The sequence below is a fragment of the Vidua chalybeata genome, chromosome 5 (assembly GCF_026979565.1).
Source record: "Vidua chalybeata isolate OUT-0048 chromosome 5, bVidCha1 merged haplotype, whole genome shotgun sequence".
Taxonomy (NCBI): Eukaryota; Metazoa; Chordata; class Aves; order Passeriformes; family Viduidae; genus Vidua; species Vidua chalybeata.
Window position 1 is genome coordinate 58,192,992 of NC_071534.1, and position 24,071 is coordinate 58,217,062.

Here is a 24,071-nt window from a genome sequence, read left to right on the forward strand (position 1 = left end):
TGCAGCACAGCATATACACATCTCAAGAGCACAGCACACTCACCTAGAAGCACTATTATTATTATAAGTTACATTAATCTACCCCTTCTCTCACAATCGATTTTCCCCCTGGTGTTCTCTCTCACAGCCACAGGTTTTGATCACTGCTTGTTTCTGCCCTGCCAGTTTGCTTTGGCTGCCTTGTCCACAGAGCAGGTACCTGTCCCGACAGCCTCCCTGCACATTGAAATCTCATCCCACCTTCTGCTGTACCATAAAGCATCAGCCCCTTACTGAGGGACTCCTGCAGTACCAGGGATGGCTGTAGTCTTGCCTTTTCCTTTCTCTAATCAGAAATCTTTTGTGAAATACTCCCAGGAACACACTAGTCAAGTGCCATTGTAACTCAGAGATTTTATAGCAACTTCTTGTCAATGCTGTGTGGTGCTGGCTCGCAGGTGACATGGCCAAAGATGGTCTGTTCTGTTAAAAACCCAGATTGGTGCTTCCCCCTTGAGCCATAAAACTGTCACTGGAGCAATATCTGTTCCCATCCCCTCCCCAGCCCTTGGGTCTGGCACTGGCTTCCCACAACACTGGGGTGAGGCTCAAGGGCCCCAGGGGACACCCCCACCCAGGCACAGCACTCCAGGTCTCAGAGGCAGGCATGGTGACAGGGCTCTGCTAACACAGCCCCTCCCTGGGGGAGCAGGGCAGCAGCAGCACACAGCCCAGCCCATGCTGCCTGGGAGTGGGGAAGGGTTGTTGGCCAGACAGACACTGGTGTGCAAACGGTGTGCTGTGAACACACCTTATAAAGGTTAAAACTGTCTTCTCCTGGGCTCTCTCTCTTCACCATTGTGTAAGAGCAAAGGATAAAAACACATCATTTTGACAATCTTTCCTAACCCGAAAAAAGCTATTTTCATCTGCAATCCCCCTTTCAGAAAATACACATCACATTAACATCTGGGCTTCTGTTTCCCTTGGGACACCCATTCCTCCCATTTTCTTCATCCTACATTCACTCTCGCAGAATGCAAGTAAATGTTACCCAAAAGAAGTCCCTGCAATAAACTATTATTTTCTCCAGGACTTCCTTGAACATGCTGGTTAAGGTGCTGACAAAACATGGCACAGGGTCAGCAGTACTGCTCCAAACTCGCTGTGGAGAGAAAGCAAACAGGGTCAAACTGATCCTGCATTCACTTTGTAATGCAGCACCTCACAATTGATCATAAATTTTCTTCCATTAGCAACCAGCCCTCACACAAGCTCTTTTTAGATTAAAAAAAATGAATGTGCCACACAAGGATTTAAGACATCAAGCCACTTGGCTCTTTTATGTGAGAATAGAAAACATTTCAAGTTCTGCTACAGAAAGTCAACTGAGATCAGTCTCTCCCACCAGTACAGTCTGTTCCAGGCAGATAAGAAACAAGTGTTAGGAAAAGCCCAAAGCAGAACCAGTCTGAGCAGAAGTAGGAAAGAAACCTCAGAAGGAAATGTCAAAGAGAAATGGGAACCAAAGAGTTTCTCAAGCTGCTGGAGTTTGATTAATCAATGTTAAAAAACAAAGCACAGAAAACCCCAAACCTGGCTGTAATCCCCAAGGACCCAGCTTCCTTGAACTTTTTTCTCAATAGCCAAATTCAACAAAAGTCTTTCCTTATTTCCCACATTTTATTTACTATTTCATTTCTTTTTAGGAAGTCCTTCACTTTGCATAGCAAATCAGCCATGTTATTAACACTATGCTCATCAACAAAGTCCATGTGTCATAGAAAGTACATTAATGAAAGTCAGCAAAATCTGACAATGCCACAGAGATTTTTATTTTTCTGTAATTAGTCCTCTTAATTAAAATATTAATTCCATGGTGAGTAAGGCCAGGATCAGCATAATCTTCTAACATACTATTAAATCAGTTTTGCTGAGAAGGAATCATATTAATTTTTTACACTGGTGGAGTAACTGTTCAACCACAGGTGTACACCAGTAGTTCAGCAGTAACATGATGCTCCATTTCTCAAAGCACCATTTGCATTAATAACATTCTTTCTCAGTAGCCTATTTACAATACAATATTGCTCTCTTCATTTAATTTACAAAAACCTTAATGAACAGCAAGGATTAGTTCTGCAGATTCTGTCTCATCACCTGTCTGCAGCAATATGATTCAGATTCCCTGAAGTCACCTACTACCAGCTCCACACTCTGTGCCTGGCCTAGCAGACCTCCCAACCAGCCTGAACTGGCAGCTTTTTGCCCCATTCTCCCTTCCCCTCCCCATTTCCAGGATGTGGATGCTCCCATGGCTCCCACATAGCAGCACAGCCACAACAAAGATTCAATCAGAGCAATTTCTTTACCAAGAAAGAGGCATACAAAGATTTCCTGACATTTTTACTAGTGAGTCTTGCCTTCTATCAAGACCACAGTCAAATGCCTTACTTAAAGGGCTTCTTATTCCAAGTCCAAAAGCTGTCCAGGCTGGAGTGCATTCTTGGCATCCTTGGGCGCTCCTGCACCAGTGCCAGAAGTGACACTCACTGCTGGCACAGTGGCTGTGTGGAAAGAGAGGAACTCCTCTGCTCCATGTTTCTTCCACTAAGGAATGGTGGGGCTGTACAAAGGCAGTGGTTGTGACCAACATCACGGCTTGGGCTCCACCTTACTCTCTTGTTTCCCATCTTCTTCAGAATTTTCTAGGATTGCTCCCCAGCTGTATGAAAGACTTCTTAGCCCTCAGCCCCAGCATTATTAAAAAAAACCAAGAAAAGCCAAGAAAACCCCCCATTTGCACACTTAAGAGAAACTCCAGCTCTGTTACTGTCTCTCTGTGGCTGCTGCCAGCCCTTCCACACATACCACTTGTACTCTTTTCTCCTTGGGGCCTGCAGCCTTCCCAGGCATTACTAATATGCTTCAGTGGTCACAGGCAGCCACCACAATTTCAGCTCGACCACAAATACTGTATTGGCAGCGACATTCCTTTGCTCTCCAGAAGATCATCCATCTCACTGATCTCACAATTTCATATGTCTCCATGTGCACTCAAACACAAAAAATTACACAAATTGTTTTGTTGGAGGTTTTCTTTTATAAAGGCTTCAATTTTTGCTGCCCATCAGCATTATCTCAGGATATTGCACAATGTTTTCTTTATTATAAAAAAGTCTGTATCAGGCAGGAAGAAAAAAAATTTCTCAGGAGGCTAATGTGTACTATTGTCTGTAATTAGAGGTAAGTGGTTGCTTGTGTGGCCATCAGGAAGCGGAACCTGGTGAAAGAAAAACAAGGTGTTATTAATGGCTTGACCAGAAACAGAATCTCCACCCTCCCTCCTCAAAAGCACACATTTTTTTATCCTTGCGCATTTCCTGGATGCCTTTTACCCGGCCTCTCATAGAAATATTATACAGATTTGGTTGTCTTCTTTCCTCTCTCCCCACTCACATAACCTTGCCAGCTGGCAAACTTCAACCAAATTTGAGAGAAAGGCAGAGGTCTCAAAGGTATCTACAGGCTTAAATGGGAAAAATAAAAGTAATATAAAATCAAGTAGTTGCTAGAGAAGCAATTCTCTTATTGCCTAAAGAAGGGAAAGGAGAAGGCTCAGCTCTTTCACGCTGCTTGGCAGTAGCCTGCAGAGCAATAAGGAGCAGCACTGAACCCCTTGCAGCACACAGTGCCTCGTCTTCAGTGTGCAGGCCAAGCAAAAGGATATGTGAAACTAAAACCAGGACAGGGAGACCGACCAGGCCTGGGAAACATGTAATTTTTGGAGCAATATGAAAAAAAAAATTATATACTAAGGACAGTGAAGGGAATGTAGGACATCTAAGAGACTCAGCTCCATTAATTCAGCTTGTTAGAGAACTCTACTTCCTTACATTTTAGGTTTTCCAACTATTTTTAAAAGCTGTTGAATCTCTGCTAGTATGCATGTCAAGGGAAGGGTTTATTGCAAATATCTTAAATTCCCCTGGGATCAAGTCCCAAAGTTGTCCTTCTCATCCATCCTTAGCTGTACACTTAGAGAAATACTTTGAGGAAGCTTTCCTTACCGATGTGGATCTGTAAGAGCCCAGTCTGAAACGGCAAAAAATAATTTCTGCTACAAATCTTCCAAAGCCATGTAAAATTCCTGCAACATCAAACAAGATTTAAATTGTCACCAGTAGTAAAAATATATTATTTATGGAAGCATTGCAACAAAGCTATGTACCATACTTAGACAGGACACAGTGCAGTAAACCCATACATAAAACACTGAGAAATTAACATGAAGAACAGATGCAAGGCCAGGGCAGGGGAGAATTCGAAATGCATCAAGAAAGCAAAGCTACCAAATAAATGTAATTCCCTCTGCCTACTTTCATGGATGAAAATACATTGTGTGGGACAGAAATATCTACTTTGAAAAGCAGCTCTTAGTTTGAAGCCTCTTTATTGAGCTCTCTTCCAATGAGAGCCAAGGAAAGAAATAACTTGTAATCCAGATACCCTATTATGTCTTGACCAGTAAGTGAATTGTGCCTTTTCAACTTAATTTACTGTCTTTGATGAAGCAAATCCAGCAGTACATTGATAAGGAAAATCTTCCCAATTACTTCAGATGGAAGTTATATCTCAACTTTTGTCACTGATTTAACTACAGGATCCCAACAACAGGATATACACAGAATATCAGTATGTGTGTGCACACACATATGCATAGATATCTACATATCTATAGACAGATATAGCCTTGCTCTTCCAGAAGTAAATTAATTTTGCTATCATTACCAAAAAGGAAACAACAGGCCCTCAGAACACCAGAAATGCCATACTGGGACACCAAAACTGAGTAGCAGCACTTCGTGGCACATTTCAATGCACACAAATGAGCACTTTGTCTTAAACCTCTTAAGAGGATTCCCTATAACTTATCCATAGCAATCACCATGATTTAAAAAAAAAAATGAGAGAACTTAAGAAGGAAGGCACTGATAATCACCTGTAGTTGAAAAAATTCCACCAATAATGCCACAGAGCCTCACTAAAAACTGCCAGAAAGGCATGTGTTCTTCTGTCACCGTCACCATAAGTGAACTGATGTCGTATTTCATGAATATTCCTGACACCCCGTGGCTGCCAGCTGCATGGTTAATTACTCTTTCCTGAAAGAAAAGACAGAAATACTTGTTAGTCACACTCGTTATTAGTCACAAGAAAATCAGTGTTGCAAGATGGGATGACAAAGAGTTATTTAATCAGAGTTAGGAATGAACAGAAGACTGGGGAGTATCAAGGCCACTTTAATCAATACCTTCTAAAAGTCAAACATTTTATAAACTAAAAATCTACTTTCCTGGTCACTGGTCTGCTGTGCTGTATATCAATATTCACTATTGTGCTTTAGTACTATTCTGTCAAGACTTGCTCACATGGTCCTTTAAACAGGATTTTTATAACTGGATTGGTGTTGGTACCTATGAGGATAATGCCACAGTCTTGGCCTAGCCTATGAACTCAGGGGACTGCACTGGTGTAATACTTGCCACAGCTCTTCCAACTTTATCAGCCACTATGAATCACTTAACTCAGTGTGAGACCTTAATGAGATTTACATTGTTCAACAGCCTTAGCAATGGCAGAATCCCCAGAGGATTTATATAAATCATAGAATACCAGCTTGGAAGGCACCTTGAGGAACACCTGGTCCAACCTTTCTTGGCAAAAGCCTCTTTTCAAACTTTTTGTCAGTCACATCATATCAGACAACAGTCACACAGCAAGAAATACACATCAATAAATAAATAAACAAACACGCCAAACTCGCTATGACTATCCAGCACCTCAGTCCTAATCTGAGAAATTTCTAGTTTCTTTTCATCTGCCAAATTCTCAAACCAAAAGACACCAAAGAGGAGAGTGTGGCTGCTCTAAATACCTACTTTTTAAAAACAGTTTCAGGACAGAACACACCTCAACACAAGCTTCTTTCAAAAGTCTGCTGTCATTTTCTTGTTTGTGAAAGGTGTTGATAAACGCACTGCCAGGTAAGTCTGACTGAAAATACGTAAGGACAGCAAAAAAGAACATAACAGACTGAAGACAAACTCAGTGACTGAAGACAAACTGAGCGAGTAAGAACCAAAAAGACAAGATAAACAGGACTGAACAGAAAAGCAATATATCACAGCTCCATTTCTCTGTATATTTAACAGTTTGTGCTCAAAAACCATGCGGAATATGGTACAAAATAAAAAGCAGAATACCACTTTGGTAAATGGAGGTTAAGCAACTTCTTCAGTTAGCTAACACCGTCAAAAACCATACTGCTTTTTATGCTACCACACCAAAATTAAAAGGATGCCAAAATAATGTATTGGTAATGATAACAGGTCCCAAAAACTTTGCAATGGTTAAATAAAACAAACCAGTAGGAAATGTTTTCTGTATTTCAAAGCATGACAACTGTCAGTCATATTAAAAAGGAAGAGAAGACTAAAAGTAGTTAAACAGAACCTTGCCACTGGCAAAGGACAAAACTCTACTTCTGTTTGCTTTTCCTCTGTTATTTCCCTAAGCCTTACTGGTCTTTTGAGGTCAAATGGTGGAAAAAGAATATGAAGTTAAATAGAACACACAAAACTCTACCCTTAAAAGAAAAATAATTCTTCTGCAAACCATTTTGATCTGCTTCCAGCTTCTACAGCTGCAGAAGATTTAACTTTTAAAAATCTCGCTAAAATCTGCTAAAAATTACTAACCTTGCATCAGATAGCTCAGTGAAGCCTTGCTAGAATTAAACTGTTTTAATATAAATAACTACAGTAACTCAATCATCAAAAATAGTGGAGAAGATTTGGCCCACATCTCTCAAACTCTGCTTCCCCATGTGCTCAACACTGGCAATTAAACCTCACTCCATTTAAGTTTGAGCTATGGCTGTCTGACCACCTTTTTCCATGTCTGCATATGTGCCTCCTCTTTCAAAGTAAGTGCACTAAGGTGCTCAGTGAATTGTTGTTCTTAGTAACCTTTCTCAGCTCATCTAATAGAAGTATTTGCTTCCCTAAGAGTAAACACAAGTAAGTTTTGGAAGCAACAGGGTTGCCTACTGAGGCAGCAAGAGCAAACAAGTACATCATGGACACTTTATCTCCATTATTTACAGGATCTTCTCCAAAGCAACCTGTGGTTGTAGCAATTCTTATAAAAATACATCCCCACTAAAAATTGAAGAGCTAACTTAGACTGGACAGTTAATTGAAAGAACCACTGTTACACAGGAAAAGAGAAAAACTGAATACAAGATGAAAAAAAAAGGAACCATAAGATAAGCTGTTGACTGGCATACAGAAGTCTAAGGAATGCCTTAGTTGTTGCAGATTGTGCAGAGTAAACACAAAGCAGATTGATAAACCAGCAGGAGGTGGGTGTATACTGCATTATGAAATTCCTCTTCATTTTCTCCTTAGTCCAGCTTTCATGAGTTCTGGAGCAAACCATTCCCTTCAGTGGCCTGCATGTCCGAAGTTGAACATCAAGACATCACCTCTATCCTACTTCCCCTACCTCAGTATTTTTCAGAATTCACATGGAATTGTGAGGAAATAAAAAATTCTCCCTTGAAGAACACCACAAGCTGTAATACAGCTGCCATCCTACTAATACCCACATTTACTTTCAACCCAAGGATCTCTTCTCACCTCTCACTTTATCTGTCATTTTTAATTAAACTTTTCACAAAGGTTTTTTTTCTTTGGCTTTTGAATAAAAGATGAAAACAGAGCTCAGTATCTGAAAATAAGATATCTACCCAGTACACGCAAGGCTTTTTTCCCTATTCACAGCAGTCTTTAAATTAGTACTTTATGATATATACTATGCTGCATTAACTACCCTTGTGATGGATTCAGAATTAAAAGCCTCTCAAAACCCAGAAGTGGAAGCTCTCTAGTCTTGAGAGTAATTAGATTTGGTGGTTCAACAAAGGTTAAACAAGACAGCTGAGACACTTGCAAGACACAACTTGTGATCAGTTTTTCATACAAACTACCTGTTTCCATTTCTTACACTCCACAACCAAGAAGTTCAGGATATTCAAGCAAGCTGCATGTTTGTTTGCTTTCCACATGGCTAAAAAGCTGAAGGTGAATTAAGTATTTGTAAAGCTACGCACGAGACCTAAAATTTGGAGGATTTCACCACCACCACTATTAGCATCCAGTGAAGTGGAAATTACTGTCTATCATTAATTCTAATATCAGACTCCAGATCTAGAGATATGAAACATTAATAGAAGAAGTTTTCATAGGCACCAAGCGCATACACACACACACACACATATATATATATATATATGTATGTATAACCATCACTGCTGTATGATTTACAGATAAATCTAGTGTACTAGAATATTCTACAAAGAGTCTCTTGATGCTACAGTGCTTTTCAAAACCATGGTACTATTTTCACATTTGAACTTTTGTTATGACCAGTCACTTTTTAGCTTTTTTCATCTCTTTATGGGTTTTTTTCTTTCCTCTACTTACCCTTTCTGTCACTGAAAATTGATGAGTTTCTGCTGAAATTTTGTATGTATGGAGTTTGGTTGGCACAACTGTGATAAAATATTGGAACATCTGATTGTCTAGAAGAAAAAAAAATCTTAGACTGTTGAATCAGGAACAGAGTCAAAGGCCATCTGAGATATTCACAAATAAATCAAAGAAATAATAAATCAGCTGTGCCATTTGCACTAAGGACACTCTTCAAAGAATGCCAGCACTGCCAAAACTACTTCAGCACCATCTCCACAAAGTTAGTTTCCATGGAAAAGACATATATCCCATTTATAGAAATTTACAGAAATTTACATTTTTCCCATATAATGAAAAGACTCACTAAGGCTAGGCCACTCAAAGCTTCAAATGAAACACACAGGTAGTGTTTTCCAGGGCACTAGAACAAATTTCACACTGTCACATGTTTCATGATATATACAAATCTCAAAGTGGTCTGAACAGATTTTTGGCCATTGAATTGTATCTACAGTGCTGGAAGCCCTTCTGAACTGGTTACAGATTTCTCTCGATTACACTTCTAGAGAATTCTTCTAGAGCCATCAGCATGCTCATGCATTTGCTCTTTGTGCAATTCCCTAAGGGAACAAACACTAATAGACTGAAGCAATTTATTTCAGTTACACTAAACCATTCTGGCTGTAACAGCCAGAACTGACTGGCTTTGAGACAACAGCGGCTGTAGAAGGTTCTGGGGTTCACTTTCACAGGGAATGCCACTGGTGAGATGAGGCAGGTTACTACTCTCTTTTATTTATACATGAGGAAACAAAGTGCTACACAAACCCATCCCGTTTCATCACAAAACACACTGTGGAAGGGACAAATCAAATGCAGGAATGAAATCCAAGACTCTGGTGCTATTTTTTAAACCAAATCAAGCTTATCTTTCCCCATCATGACAACAATCAGATCTATGATTCTCCACTGTGACATACTGCTGCAATATGGTCAGACATAGTGTAACTTCAACATAACAAGCCTGGAAAAAACTGCAAATCACCTTCAAGGAAACAGCACAGAACAGGCATGCAGATATTAGAAAGAAATGCCCATTTAAGATGTCATATAGATAACTGAACGGGGCATTGCTCACTACCAATTTTAGCCTGGCATGCTGCTTGTCAATAACAACATTTATGAAAAATGATAATACTTTAAATGTAACTATTGGGAAACTCAACAAAACAAGTTTGGTTTTTTTTAAACGCACAACACTTACGATCTGATGCAATTTTTTCTGTTCCGTCCAATGGATTAATAATTCCTGGAATAAGCTCTCCAAATGACAAATGATCTATTCTATGGGAAAAGTTATAGGCTGAAAGACAATATAGAGAAATAAAGCATTTTTAAACTATGAGATTCTGTACTTAAAGATGCACCCATTTCTGACACTGAAATATTCTAATTAATGCATTTACCAAACACCATTGTACACATCACTGGATTTACCCACACTTCAAAGAAAACTCAAATCCAAAATATTTAACAAAAAAGTTAATCTTTTCTAGAAAAGAGCTTCTAAACCAAATCATAACTATATTTGAATCAATGATGGAGCTAAACAGAGTTATAATTTTATAACAGAGAATTTCTAGTTGGCCAAATACTCCTATTATTCTACAGTTCATGTTCTTCTAAGCAATTGCATTAAGAAGACGAAAATTTAGTAAATTAAATGTACAGAGGAAGTATAAGGCAGCTGCCAAGTCACTACACTGCCTATTTGGCAGGTACTTAAGATGTATAAAATTAATAAAGTTGTGTTAACATAAATTCATGGGTATTTGGAGGCTTAACCAACTGTAACTGGTTTAATCAAGTTAATTTTTCACAGTATGTCACCTTCACTTCACATTAAGGCAGCAACACACATTTAATATCTAGACTCAAAATCCAAAAATTATGTTTCTAAGGAAAAAAGTCAGAAGTTTTTTACATTTTAAAAAGGTCTTCGAGGAAAGAGGTAGTTTGGAGTGAAATACAGGAATTTCATATGCTATCTATGTTACACCAAAGTACATCTGAGATTCCAGTGTTATCATTAATATAGAAGCAACCTAAAGATAATCCTAATAATGCTAAATGTATGAAAGCAAATTGTTAAGGAGTCAGATCATTGCAAAGAATATTCTCCACTTTTTTTTTGCAATGCAATTGCACAGCTAGAACATCTTTAAAAGAGCAACCTAACATGAACTAGGAGACAGCACTCTGAAATTAACCATGTTGGTATGGAGATGACAGAAGGAACTTACACTCATGGCTTACAAGCGCTGCCAAGTGTGCATGGCCTCGAGGGTGTGGTATTGCCCTGAAGAAAGCAACAAATGTTTTATGAATCCAGAGAGGACTACGTAGAAAAATTACTTTTCCTCCTTTATTTCAATAAATACTTCATAAAGTACATACATAACCTCATATGTATAACATAACATATATATGCTTAAGTATATTTAACATACATATATATATATTTTTGTTTTAAAGACTGATATCTGTTGTGTGTATCTATATAAAGCCTAAATATGACATTTTTATTACTGTCAAGTACAGACAGACTGAACAGTAAGGTCAGGAGTCTTGGACTCACAAAAACCTTCTTACACAAAACTAGTGTCTTGCATTTTTAGAAATATCAAGAACTTATCAAGTCACTGCACTTTTGGAAGAGTCACCAAGTCCTACGATATAAAAATCTGCAGAACTGCTCAAGTGACTAACAAAAGTTTGACCATATTTGTTCTATGAGTAAGCAAGTTAACTGCACTCTGCATTTGCTCTCTGACAAAGCAACTTTCAAGAGTTTCCATCCTATAAAACACTGAAATTCATAATGACTACATTACATGCAACAATGCACTGCACAGTTTTGGTAATTTATGAAGAAAATTAACAGTGCAAGAATAGGTATTACATGGAAAAAATACCAAGCATGAGTACAGGAAGGTAAATAAAACCCAGTCATTAACTGAAGCACAAAAGAACACACACATATACACACATGCACTATATAGAATGTAGAAGTCAAGGGATTTTTTATTTCCAGGAATTGGACAGAACATACTTGCCCACAGTTATGTGAAAGTTCCCTGCCACTTTATTGACATAGAGATGACCATGAATTCTGCATGCATCTGGAGACTGTAATGAATTATCTCCCCTGTTTAAATAAAAACAACATTGGAAGTACTTGAGAATATTCACTGTCTAGCAGAAATAACAGCAGTACAGTTAGACCTCTTTTTCCTAGCATAAAGACACAGCACTATCATCTACCTGTCCTTATTGTATTCTTCTGGAATTATAGCAGAGATGGTGGGAGGGAAACTAGTAAAGGTCAGGCTGATGAAACCAATAAGCTTTTATTCATACTTGTATGAGGAGATCTGGCCTTCAAGACTGGCTTATGATATCTGAACACACAAACAAAGAACATTAGACCATAAGTATGTCTGCCCCAGGGATTTATGTTTTCCCACTTCCTTTTACCAAAAATGGCTCCTTGGGAAAATTTTAATGCTACAATGAACAGAACCAAGTACATTTTGGTCACACAAATAGCACTGTAGCAAGAATAACTTTATTCTTTACAAAAGCCTCCACTCCTCACTCATCTTATGATGTCCACAACACAAAATCTATTTCCAAATCTGCTCTTTAGAGGGAGATAGAAACCAATGTTTTTTTTAAACACATCTCAAGCATAAATACCATTTCAAATACTGCACTAACAACCAACACGGAGGCACAGAAGGATTTAATTAATCTGAAGACATCAAGCAAATGAGAAAAAAAGATTTTTTGAGCCATCTTCAGGCTTGCCTTAGGAATGAGGAACATATTTGAGTCTCAGAAGGGAGATTACAACACAAAAAGTGTATATGGCAGCTTTGGTGTTTGCTTTGTTTTATTCAGTATTTTTTTGTTTAGTGGTGTTTCTAATTGGAGAGGATTTCAGCTTTCATGTAGAAAGTGTTCTCCCTTGGGGGAAAAATAAAATCACACAGCACCTAGATTCAGCAGACCAAACATCCTATGCACTAATCTCTTAACATTTCTGAGTAGCTGGAATTAAGTGAAAATAGCAAGCTTTCTCCACACAATCTTAAAACAGTGTTATCTTAGACACAAGAATTTAGTAACAAAACACATTTGTATTCAAAGGTTGATTCTTTTAAAATTATGAAGCATTATGACACAGGTAATAGCAGCACTGCTTTGAAAAGCTGTGGACAGAAAGGTAGTTTTAAAAAATTACTCTTGTTTGCTATTGCTCTGGCATTACTAACTCCCATTAAGAAGGAGGCATCAAACTACATGGAATAAAAAGGTATGTGCATACATTTATCATGTCTTTTTATGTACATGTAAGCACACACACAAAACCTGGAAACTTTCTCCAGTTTGAAAACCCCAGAGGTTTTCATAAAACAACAGCTCCTCAAAACAAGTATCAAGTACACTATTTTTAAAATTCATTAAAAAGTAGTGAGATCTTTTCTTACAAACTAGTCTTCTGGAATCACAACCACAATAAAATGTTAAGTCTAATTCACAGGGTTGGAGGAAAGGGGAATAATGACACAAAATCCCAGTTTTTCTTACCGTGGTGGCAGTGCTGTAGAAGCACTTTTAAATGCACTTTTGAATATCACATCTTGAAGAGAGTGTTCTTCCTGCAGCCTACTCTGAATTAGTTGCAGCATCCTAAAGATTAGAGACAAGTGTGAAAGCATGCAACAGTAAAACAAAATCTAGCTTCACAATTCATTATTGGCTTCAATTGCAGGTTGCAACTCAGGAACTTCTCAAAGTTGATGACAGTAATAAAGCATTACATTAAACTTTAGGAATAATACTTTATACAGAATTTAAAGCTCAGGTGTTCACAGCAGTGTGTTACCAAAACACTAAAACTAGCCAGACCCCCAAGTAAGCTTCAGTACTATTACAAGATTATCACTATAGTGGGCACACAAAACACCAAGCTATTAAATGTGTCAATTAAGTTATAGGAAATAATTAATTTGTTTTTGCAAGAATGTGCCAATTTGTTACAATGGCTCAGCTTTGACATTTAGATACCTATTTTACAAATTTGATTCCGTGATTTTAACTTGTGCTATCAACTATTCATTTGGAAACAGAAGCTGAGCGAGTCCATACATCTTGGGTTGCAACAGCATGACCCAATTGAACAGTTAAGTCCAAAGCCAATTTTTTTTTTTTCCATAACAGAGATCTTAAATCATGAGAAAAGCAAAGTATCTTTTTGCAGGTTTGCATTCTTAAATTACAAGCAGGAGCTATTAGACTCAAGACATAGTTGTGTCATGTACCTCTGGTGTACTTCAAAGTCACTTCCAATACAAATAATACAAACCATAAGCATGCCTCTCAGTGCTTTACCTTTGCAATTCTTTTTGTTGTGGGGTGAGCTCAAATGGTACCTGAAACAAAAATAACACATCTAATAAAACACAGAAAATGCATCCTTTCTATGAAACCCAGAAGAGAATTGGGGTGTGCGTATAGAGCTATAATCAACTTCACACTGGGTACCAGAGTAGTTTATGAAAGGACTTTGCAGTTTAAATAATACATTTTGTGCTCAAGTATAAATATTTCTGTCCCCAGAATTGCAAAGGAGCCTTTGAAAGACAAGGGTCTAGGTGTAGATTGCATATTTCTAGGTTCATCCCACATGAAGCACTAAAGACAAGCTACCAGACCTGCTAGCTTCATGAGCATTACGGGATCACTAGTAACTTCTGTTCACCAAGTTCAAACCTAAATATGGGTTAACACAAACGTACTCAGTAAATTCAATTGCAATTAATGCTCAAATGTACCCGGATGCTATCATCAAAAGAGATCAACTACAGAATGTTCCTCTCAGAGGTTGGTGGAGAAAAAAACACAAGCAAGCAAACCAGCCCAGAAGTGCTTTGCACCAAGAGGAATTCAATTTTTAAATAAAAATGTCAGAATCAACTTACTGGTTCATAGATTAACCCGTCTGCAGAGGCAACCATTGTTTCTGCTAAATCCAGAACATCAGCCCCCACATCTATTTTAAACAGGGAGAAATATTAAGTCACACAGACGATCACGGACAAGAAAAAAAGTTCAAGTTGAAATTAAGTTTCACAGTGATAAACTTCAGTATATGTTATTGTTCCTTCAACCTATTTCACCTTCACTATCAGCTGATGGACACTGACCAAAAATTCTTCAGATTTGCAGTATTTTCTCACTGATTTAACACCTTCAGAGAAGTTGTATGAACCACATATACAAGCTTTCTAGGATCTGCTATGCATAAATATTTTCTCCTGTTTTACAAACACTGAACAGAGACCAAGACTAGTCAAATCAGAGGATAAAAGTTTGTTTATTTGTAAAAAACAACAAAAAACCCACTGATGTACAATTAATGCTATTTACACTAACACTAATTACAATTAATGCAAGGTTTAAGCTAGGCAACAAAAGTGCATCCTGAAAATTTGCTTGCATTCCTGGTAGAAGTAGAATTCTCTCTTCTCTCAGTCCAGGACAAGCCATACTGAACACAGTAAAAGTTCATTACCTAAACGATGTCAAAATAATATTAAGTATTGCCTTCAATAAGGAAGGCATCCCTCTTATGTTCACAAGGAGGATGAAATTACGTGATGGTTTCAGCACTGTTACACAGCAGACCAGCTTAATATATCCCAAGTTCATAAATAAATAGAAATTGTTATAAATTCCTGCTGCTGAATCGTGTCTCACAATGAGCTTTTAGAATATTTCAGCAAATGAGAGACTGAACAACAGATCGTGTTCCTGCAAGCAAGGTTCTGCAAGATGAGAATGAGATGGCACAGATATTCTTCTTTACATTTCTTACTAATTCCTTCAGTGAGTCATATGTCATCAAGATCACTACATGCCATTAACATCAGAAGAAATGACACTGGTAAAATATTCTGAACAATATCCAACTACATTGTGAGCAAGTGTGCTCTCTGCAGAGGCTTTAAAGTGTTTAAAGACCTTCATTGATGGAATACTTACATTGACACCTCATGGCAACTGTAATATCAATATTGATCCTTAATTTACTGGAAAGAAAAAAAAAAGGCAAAAATCCATTAAGTAACAAGTATCAAGAAAAAAATCTCAGACCACTTGCAGAAATACAGTCAAGTACCAAAATTTATATTAACAAATATAAAGCTGTATAAAATTTGGATGAAGCAACATGGGATTTTTAGAGCATGTTAAAACACTTGTAACTTAAGAGATAACCTCTATCACACCAAAAGTCTTATTGTGTGGCATTCTCTAATATTTTGGGCATTTCCTATTGGTTTTCATGTTAGTTTCACAAAAGTAATTTGAACTATAAGGAATAAACCCCTTCACTATAGTCACAGGGTTCTGTTCTCAGGGAGCTTCCTCTGGGACTTAGCTGACCTCAAGCAAATCACATAAACAAAGGATTCAACACTGGCTCAACTTGGGTCAGACAGGGTCAGTAGAAAGGAGAAAAGCAGTTAAAATTATCCCAGTCTCCATTGGTTCAAACTGTGAAGAACCACAGGCGGAGTGATTAGCCCACAATCAAACTGGGGAATCTGTAGTAGGACATAGCCCAAATCCCATAACAGTCTCTTAACTAATAGACTACCCTTCCCGTGTGATAGCTTCACTTGGGATATAACCTACTTTAGCAAAGACCTAAATGTGAAATCCCAGCTGTCTGAATGGATTTACTATCATTTGAGTTTTTGATGCATCTCCTTTAAATTTTTACCAGTTTTATTTTCCATTACAGAAGCCTTCTTTATTTCTGATGTACAAGGCATCCAATTAATATACGTATCTTTAGCCTGTTACCACAGCAACTACCCAAACAGCTCTTAAAAGTTATTTCAGCTCAGTTTCAGTTAGTGCAGTTCGTGAGTGCCAGTGTCAAGCCATGACATAGACACGTAACATTTAAAGGTGTTCAGGGCACGAAATCTGCATTAACCTCACAGGGACTCATGGGTGCCTGACCAGCTCTGGAAGAAAGGCAAACAAGTCCTGACAGGCACATTAAACCAAGAGCAAACACATCCTCAGGGGGGATGTATCTGAAGACAAAACTGGTAGCAACCTCTAGATAATGCCCTCAAAGTTCTGAGTGCTTCAGGCTCACCTCCAGCAGCACAAAGTACAATGGTGACATAGTAACCACATGAACTGAAGAAAGCCCTGAGCCAAAGCGGGCAGGTTTACCTACTGATGGGGAGTTACACCTTACCAATGTTCTCTGAATTGTTACTAAGTAATTCCTGAGGGAGTTCTTCAATAACAAACCTATGCTATTTTGACTTCCTCATTGCAGAAATCTAAGTTTATCTTATTCACAGATTACATAGAAGAAAAAGCCCCAAAACAATCAACAGATGAAAAATCTGTAGTACTTAATTTACTATTTCAATTATAAATTGCTTTCAAGTCACATGAACATTTTAAATCTATTCTTTCCTGAAATGCAGACAATTAACATTTTAAAAATAATTATAACAAATAACGTTACCTAGTAAAATCCTTGTCTACTTCATATTCATATTTCATCCATGTGTCCCGGTACACCATGAACTCCATTACAGTCAGGAAAGCTATTGTTGTAAATGCTATCAAAGAAACTGGTCAGAGGAAAAAATAGTAGAAATTCAGATTGTGAGAAATATTATTCAGAAACATACGCAGAACAAAATTCTAATAATCCTAGAAGTTGAGCATTACCAGTACAATACTGGTGTCTTTGATTTAAAAACCCAAAACGTGCTCTTAGAGAGTTGTTTTCATACTGATAGTATTTGTTTTCAGACAGGAGTGGAAAAGAGTAAGTCCTACCTTTGCATCAAGAAAGTACTTTTTAAGTCCAGTCAAATACAGGATTTATTAGAAGGTTGTGAAATCCCTGTATGGAAAATCTAAGAACAGGCTAGATTGCTCTCCACATAAAAAGCACACACAGATCACTGGCAGAGATGGTCTAGGAAGACTCAATACTAACTTCCAACATGAAAGAAGAAGGTAGTGCACCTTGACGTCCCTTCAAGCCTCCACTTGTCTACAAGTTAATTTTTTATAACTATTCTTTTATATCAAGCTTTAGACTCAATAAGCTAGCAGACAACAGAAATAAGATGCATTATATTACTTGTGTGTAGCTACATAGTCATTACTCCCACCTTGGTATTTCAAACAAGTCTCCCTCTGGCAACAAGCAACACGCAGCTATCCATTCTACCAATAAGTGAAGAACTTGCAATTATTTTTAGGATGAAAACTAATTGGTGCATTTTAGTGGTACATGTGCTTCACTTATCTCCAAGGCAGCCTACTCATCACACTTGCAAAGTTGTACAGTGCAAGGGGAAGATCACCCTGCTGCACGGTCAGAAACACAGTAATAGATGCACAGAAGCACCCCTTTTATTAAATCATGGCTTTTATAAGCTTGAAAACACTTCAATTATGGAGCATAGCGGCAATTTGTACAGCTTATTGGCACTGTAGGTTTCATTTACGTTCTGTGGAATATCTCTGTGGAATCCGTGAAGGGCAACTTGAGAAAAAACAAGCTCATTGTTGATAGGCTTCAAATCACTACACAGTGGTCCACAAGCCAGAGGTGGGAGCAGAGAATAAAGGCACTGTCCTTGGGGATCAGGAAAGAAGCTATTGACTGTCGCATGGATCAGCAATGTTTCCACTTCTAGCTTTCAGCTGACACTATGCAACAATAGTGTCAGCTGAAGACAATAGGATTTCTTCACACATATGAAATCCTTAATGTCAACTGCACTAATCAGTTAATTATTCTGGTCCTCAATTTCCTTCTGGAACCAGTAGGCCAGACTCACCCTTGCTATGCAACAACAGGACAGCTGGAGCCATATCAGCTATCCAGAGCCACAGAAACACAGTAAGAGCCACAGCTGCTTTCTGGATAATTCTGAGCAAATGTATGTGTGGATCTGAACAGGAAAATAAAGTCTGGCAGAATTTTCTTTCCTGAAGGGTGTCCCAGTCCCACAGCTGGAATCTCAGCCTGTTTTAGAGACCCATACTTCTTCTGCAATGGGTTTGAAGGCCGTGAAAGTCTGAGAATAGTGTCTTGGCATGTTTTAGATCCCTATCACATCAGTAAGTAAGCCTGGCACTTTAATCCTGAATGAAACAGGAATCCTATATTCAGATTTCACAATGGCACAGAAGATGATGATCCTGTATCATCATTTATAAGGTTACTGGGATAAAACCAAAGAATGTTAAAGTAACTTCTGGTGCTGAGAAATCCTTAAGGCATCATTCACCAAAAAGCAAAGGTCTCATGAAGGATGGTGCTATACTACAAAAAAGGATTCTTTAAGCATTTGGTGGTTTTATGCAAATTACAACATAGAAACAATACACTTGTTTCCTCAGGAACTGGGGCTAACATTAAGAATTATTTAAACACTTCTTCGAGATTTTTTAATATACAATAATCCTTTAATTATTAACAGTGCACTTGAGAATACAGCAAAGTAATATAGAACCTTCTGATATTTACTTCTACACTATAAGTGGCACAACAACTTCAAAGGCTTATCTGTAGGTTGCAATTGCTTCCTCAACTTTTTATTCAACTGAGTTTCAGGCATAAGCACAAATGAGAGATTTTTGTCCTCCACTTCTAAGTGCTAGCAGTTTTCTATCTGCATATAATTCCAATAGTCCAAGGGATGAAGTCGCTATTTTCAAATCAGGCTACCTCTAACTCAGCTCAACTTAAAGACACAATTTTATGATCAGATACATAAAGAATGGTCTTTTTTACAGCTCCAGCTTTTTCAGAGAAGTGACTAATAGGGACAGTACAAGCACACATCCTGGATGAAAGTGTTTAGCTCTTCAAAGGGCTTTCCTTACTCTTAAAATCTAGTACACCTTCAAGAGAAAAGCTTTAGAAAACTGCTCTTCCTGATGCTCAACTTATCTGTCTCTGGAGAATATTTTTCTACTTTTGCAAAAGCATAGTGTTGATTCCCACCATCATTTCAGGTCATGCTCACTCAAGTCTCATCCAGAAACCTGACACCAAGAAAAGAGCTTGGTGAGACAACAAATGAGAAAGTTTTATTACAGCCTTGGCACAGTGTACTTCCAGTTGCACCTGGTTAGAAGTTTTTATTTCTAACCTTTACATTGGGCTCAGTCTCACCAGCTTTATACAAACATCTCCCTTCAGATGAGTGATGGATGCATCTGTTTCCACAAGATACTATGTCTTGAAGGGGATGAGCTCAGTCAGTCCACCAAAGAATTCAAGAAACCAATTTTGGCTCGTTTCAAATGAACACAGATGCCTGTCTTCCTCATGCTGACGTTTCTATCAATATCAGCATCTCAACAAGGCCTACCTGTGCCTCCGCTCGCTGAAGTCTCCACATAGCTTTCAGGAACCTTTGGAAAGGCATCCAATTCTTTCATCAAATTCAATGTCTTCTTCCGATTCAGTCGCCTCATCTTCAGCACACTCCTCCACCTTCTCCTTCATATATTTCCTCTAATGTGAGAATAAATTGTGATTAAAAGACATAAGCAATATTGCTCAAACTGACTGGCTTTAACATAAAGCAATAATAAGGCCATTCAAACCCCAGAAATATGTTTTCAAGAAACACATGTTAGACAACTGGATGGTCACTCTTACTTCAAGAAAACTGTTAAAATTGTCCTGGACACTGCTGCTTACAGTCCAGCCACATCCAGCACATTCATCATTTCATTATTATTAATTTCTTTCTCAATTAAGTTCTTACTGGTAATGAATATATCACATTTTAAATTAAAAAAAAAAAATCAAACTCAGTCCTGATGTAAATTTGCTAAACAGACCTGACAGTGCACAGAAGTCACTGACTTAGGAGGAATTATCTAATAGGCTGCATAAACTTCAGAGGATGTCAGACTGCTCTGGGCTCCTACATTCAGCCAATGTGAGCAGAAACTATATCTTAAAGGAAAAAAAAGGTGCATTTTGCATTTTTACAGGTGTAGAATATTATGATCATAAAATGACCATTCTTTTCCTCTATAAAAATACTTCTCAAAGCAAGTCATGGATCAAATCCTAAGTCCATCCTTCAGAATCATTTCTATCAACGATATGATCTCTGCTTGGAGTCATGTGAAGCAGCAGGATACTGAGAAAAGCAGCTTGCCCTGGAAATACTGTCTAAAACCATTTCCAAATCATGCAAATATGCTCACAGCCTGGTCCTGCCAATACACTGCAAGTTTTAACAAGTTGACACTGTTGTTTTTCTTCTAGGGAACTGCTGAACTTCACCCTGAATTTCTGAAACTATGAAAACCATCATGCATTTACTTTATTCTGAGAATATGCTATCTTATTGTTCCTTATTTAAACACTAAGGTGGGCAAGCTAACCTACACTGCCAACACATGAGACAGCTCTCATCATCATCTTGTAAAAAAACCTGTGAACTCATCTACCCTGTTTCAAGAGAACATTAAGTCTCTGGCATGTCCTAGTGAAATGACTTAAGATCTATTCCCTGCTCTGCCCCTTCCTGGTGCTGAGCAGGCTTTGTACCATGTAATAACAAAGCAATAGGCTCTACTAGAAATCAAAGTTCACACAAGAAAAATCATCTATGCCTGCAACGTTCTCATTACACAAATTGACTTCAGACACAGACTCTGCACTTGGTCAGGGTGCAGAGATCAATAAAATGGTACCGTGTGTTTTGCACAGGATTCAAAGAAACCCCAGTTGGAGTGGGCAGAGAAGATAAGTGCTGGAACAGGCTTTCTGTTGTACAGCATTCAGGAAGCACAGAGATGGCAAAGCAACTGCTTAGACACAACTGAAGTCATAACAATAGTTAGCACAGAGGCAACAGCAGCGGGGCTGTTTTCATGCATATCTTCCCTGCTTATCGCATGTGTAAGAGCACATCATAAAGAGTCACAAGATAAACACAGGGAATTTGAGAGCACTTTACTAAAAAACTTTCTAAATCACCTTGCATCAGTAAGTATGTGGATTTTTTGTAATCCAGCTAGAAATATGCAATCTGTTCATTGGTTTCTTTAATCCCACACAGACTCACTTTCAGCTACAAACCCAGGTGGAGACCTGATCCCTTCCCCTTGCCCATCTCCACACATGTACTACAGACACAAAAAAATATGAAGTCCATTGCAATGAAAGTAAGGTATTATGAATCCAAGAGCCAATTGCGTTAAGAAACATTATTCACGATAAATAAGGGACAAAGCACAGCAAAAATGTCACTCAAGACCAGAGGCCCGTTCGAAGCCACGGCAACTCCGACCCAGCGGAGGGGCTCGGGCAGTTTTCTCTTCTCCAGACAACTTGGCAGCGAAGCCGATACCGGCGCGTCCCAACACCCGCTCCCACGGGCGCGGAGCGGACCCACACCTGAACCCCCTGCCGGGGGCTCGGGCACGGCACGAGGGAGGCCCACGGCCGTCAGCTCGCAGCCCGCACACCTGTGCGGGCCGCGGGCGCTCCCCGCCGCCGCCACGCAGCGGGCAGCCGCGAGACGGGCCAGGCCCGCCCCCGCTCTCCCCTACCTCTCGCTTCTGTCGCCGCTGCCCAGCGCCGCGAGCGAGGCCACACGGGGGAGACGAGCCGCAACGCGCTGCCCGGCGCCCGCCCCGCTGAGCATGGCACCGCCGGCCGGGGCGGGCTCGCTCCGCCGCCGACGCCCGGCGGGAGCCGCGGGCCGACGGGAGCGGCGGAGCGCCCCGCCCGCCCCTGCGCGCATGCTCGCGGCCCCTCGGGCATGCGCCGGCCGCAGCCCGGGACGAGCTGGGCAGGCGCGCATGGACACGGCGGGGGCCATGCCCGCAGGGGCGCCGCGCTGCCGGGCCCTGCCGGGAGCGGAGCCGGGAGCAGCCGCGGGCTGGGCCTCCGGAGCCGCAGGGAGTGCGGCCCCACGCCGCTCGCGGGGCTCTCTGCACAGCCTCGCAGCCGGTCCCGCAGGCGCGTGGGCTCCCGGGCATGGCAGTGCCACCCCGACGTGCCGCTCCGGAGAATCTGTGACCGTGCGAGGTATTTAGTGATCTTTTAAAGCGATGGATGTCAAGTACCCTCCAAAGCAAACTGATTAAGGGCTGTCACGCGGCTTGCAGTGTTAATACTGGTTTGGCCACTATGGGTATAGAAGCAGGCAGCGTTTGAAAAGAGGCAGCATCTTGGAATAACTGTGAAGGAAAGGGCTTTAAGACAGTGGCCCATAATAGTGGGGAAGGAAAGATTTTAAACTCACAAGCCAGTCTTCAGACTTGAAATGAAAAAATTAAAAGGGTGTGTCACGTATATCCAAAATCTCAGTCCTTTTCCCTGTGCTAGTGGAATTAATTAAGAGGCACTGCCTCTCCACAAGCTTTATGCCTTAGTAACTGCAACATTAGTTTATCTCCAGATTTTTCCTTACAATTCTAAGTCTCATCATGCTACTGCCACCCTGCCCACGACTAGCTGACCCAACCTAGACACAGCCTGTGAGTTTGCGGGCCCCAAGTTGGGCAACTCCATGGGGGCTCCCCTGGCAGGGGAGACCCTCCTGGAGCAGTTCTGTGTCAGGAATGAAAGATGCATTGGACTTTTTCGGTCTTCAGCTTCTGTTTATTGTTATCTTATCAGAACTTCAGCACGCTGTCTGCACCAGACTCTGCATGCAGGAAAAACAGCACAAAAAATGGCTAACAATGTCTTGTTACAAGGCCTTTTAAGTCTAATCAAAAACTAAGCTACCCAATTGAGAAGTGACACCGAAATTATTTTCCTTTCTAACCCAATAACTGACCCCTAAAGACCCGCAATGCAGGTTTTTCTACCCAATCACAAGATACCACCTAAACCCAAGAAGAAAGAAGAAGGGAACTCAAGACAACACCCTAAATCCTCCATCTTGAACCCATCTATAACATACTAAAAATCTTAAAACCTAAATTTTTCACCCGTGTGACATACTACACTACTCTCTACAATCTATTTCACACTTTTGTGGTTTCTAGTTTACCTTGAGGCTTTGAAAGTTTGAATGAGGGTCAAAGTCAATGCTCCCCTGGGGGTCAGGACACCCCAGAGCAGACAGAGAAATATTCCCAGTGCTCTGGGTTTCCACAAAAGCCAAAAAGGGAGCTCTCCCAGTATCTTTCAGGAAGTAATAAGATCTTAGGTGATATCAAAATGATTTTTAAAAGTTACTCAATATAAGGTTTTAAAGAAAAAGAAATTATACCAGACATTTATCTTCATACATCTGAAAAAATAGAGACTGAAGACTCCAGTGTTTATGATAATGAGACAAGCAAATAAAACCCACACCCTAGAAACACAGATAGTAGTGAATTTTGCAGCATTGATTCAGATTTGCTCTTTTTAATGGTTTAGAGGAAAAAGTAGATCAGTAA

The 24,071-nt window shown here is 39.6% G+C and overlaps 1 protein-coding gene across 2 annotated transcripts; it reads right to left on the minus strand.

Moving 5' to 3' along the window:
• Positions 1-1,294: 1,294 nt before the first annotated feature.
• ERGIC2 (ERGIC and golgi 2) lies at positions 1,295-22,377 on the minus strand. Of its 2 annotated transcripts, none has more exons than XM_053942044.1 (14): positions 22,224-22,377; positions 20,018-20,163; positions 17,140-17,248; positions 15,627-15,673; positions 14,564-14,634; positions 13,974-14,014; positions 13,170-13,271; positions 11,629-11,724; positions 10,820-10,875; positions 9,781-9,879; positions 8,529-8,626; positions 4,982-5,144; positions 4,050-4,129; positions 1,295-3,262 (listed from the first exon to the last, which is right to left on the minus strand). In XM_053942044.1, exons 2-14 carry the CDS (start codon positions 20,121-20,123, stop codon positions 3,197-3,199), a joined length of 1,134 nt encoding a protein of 377 aa, XP_053798019.1. In that variant the 5' UTR covers positions 20,124-20,163; positions 22,224-22,377; the 3' UTR covers positions 1,295-3,196. The 2 variants fall into 2 exon arrangements, with proteins under 2 accessions (XP_053798019.1, XP_053798020.1); XM_053942045.1 differs by lacking the exon at positions 22,224-22,377 and adding an exon at positions 21,929-22,026.
• Positions 22,378-24,071: the final 1,694 nt, after the last annotated feature.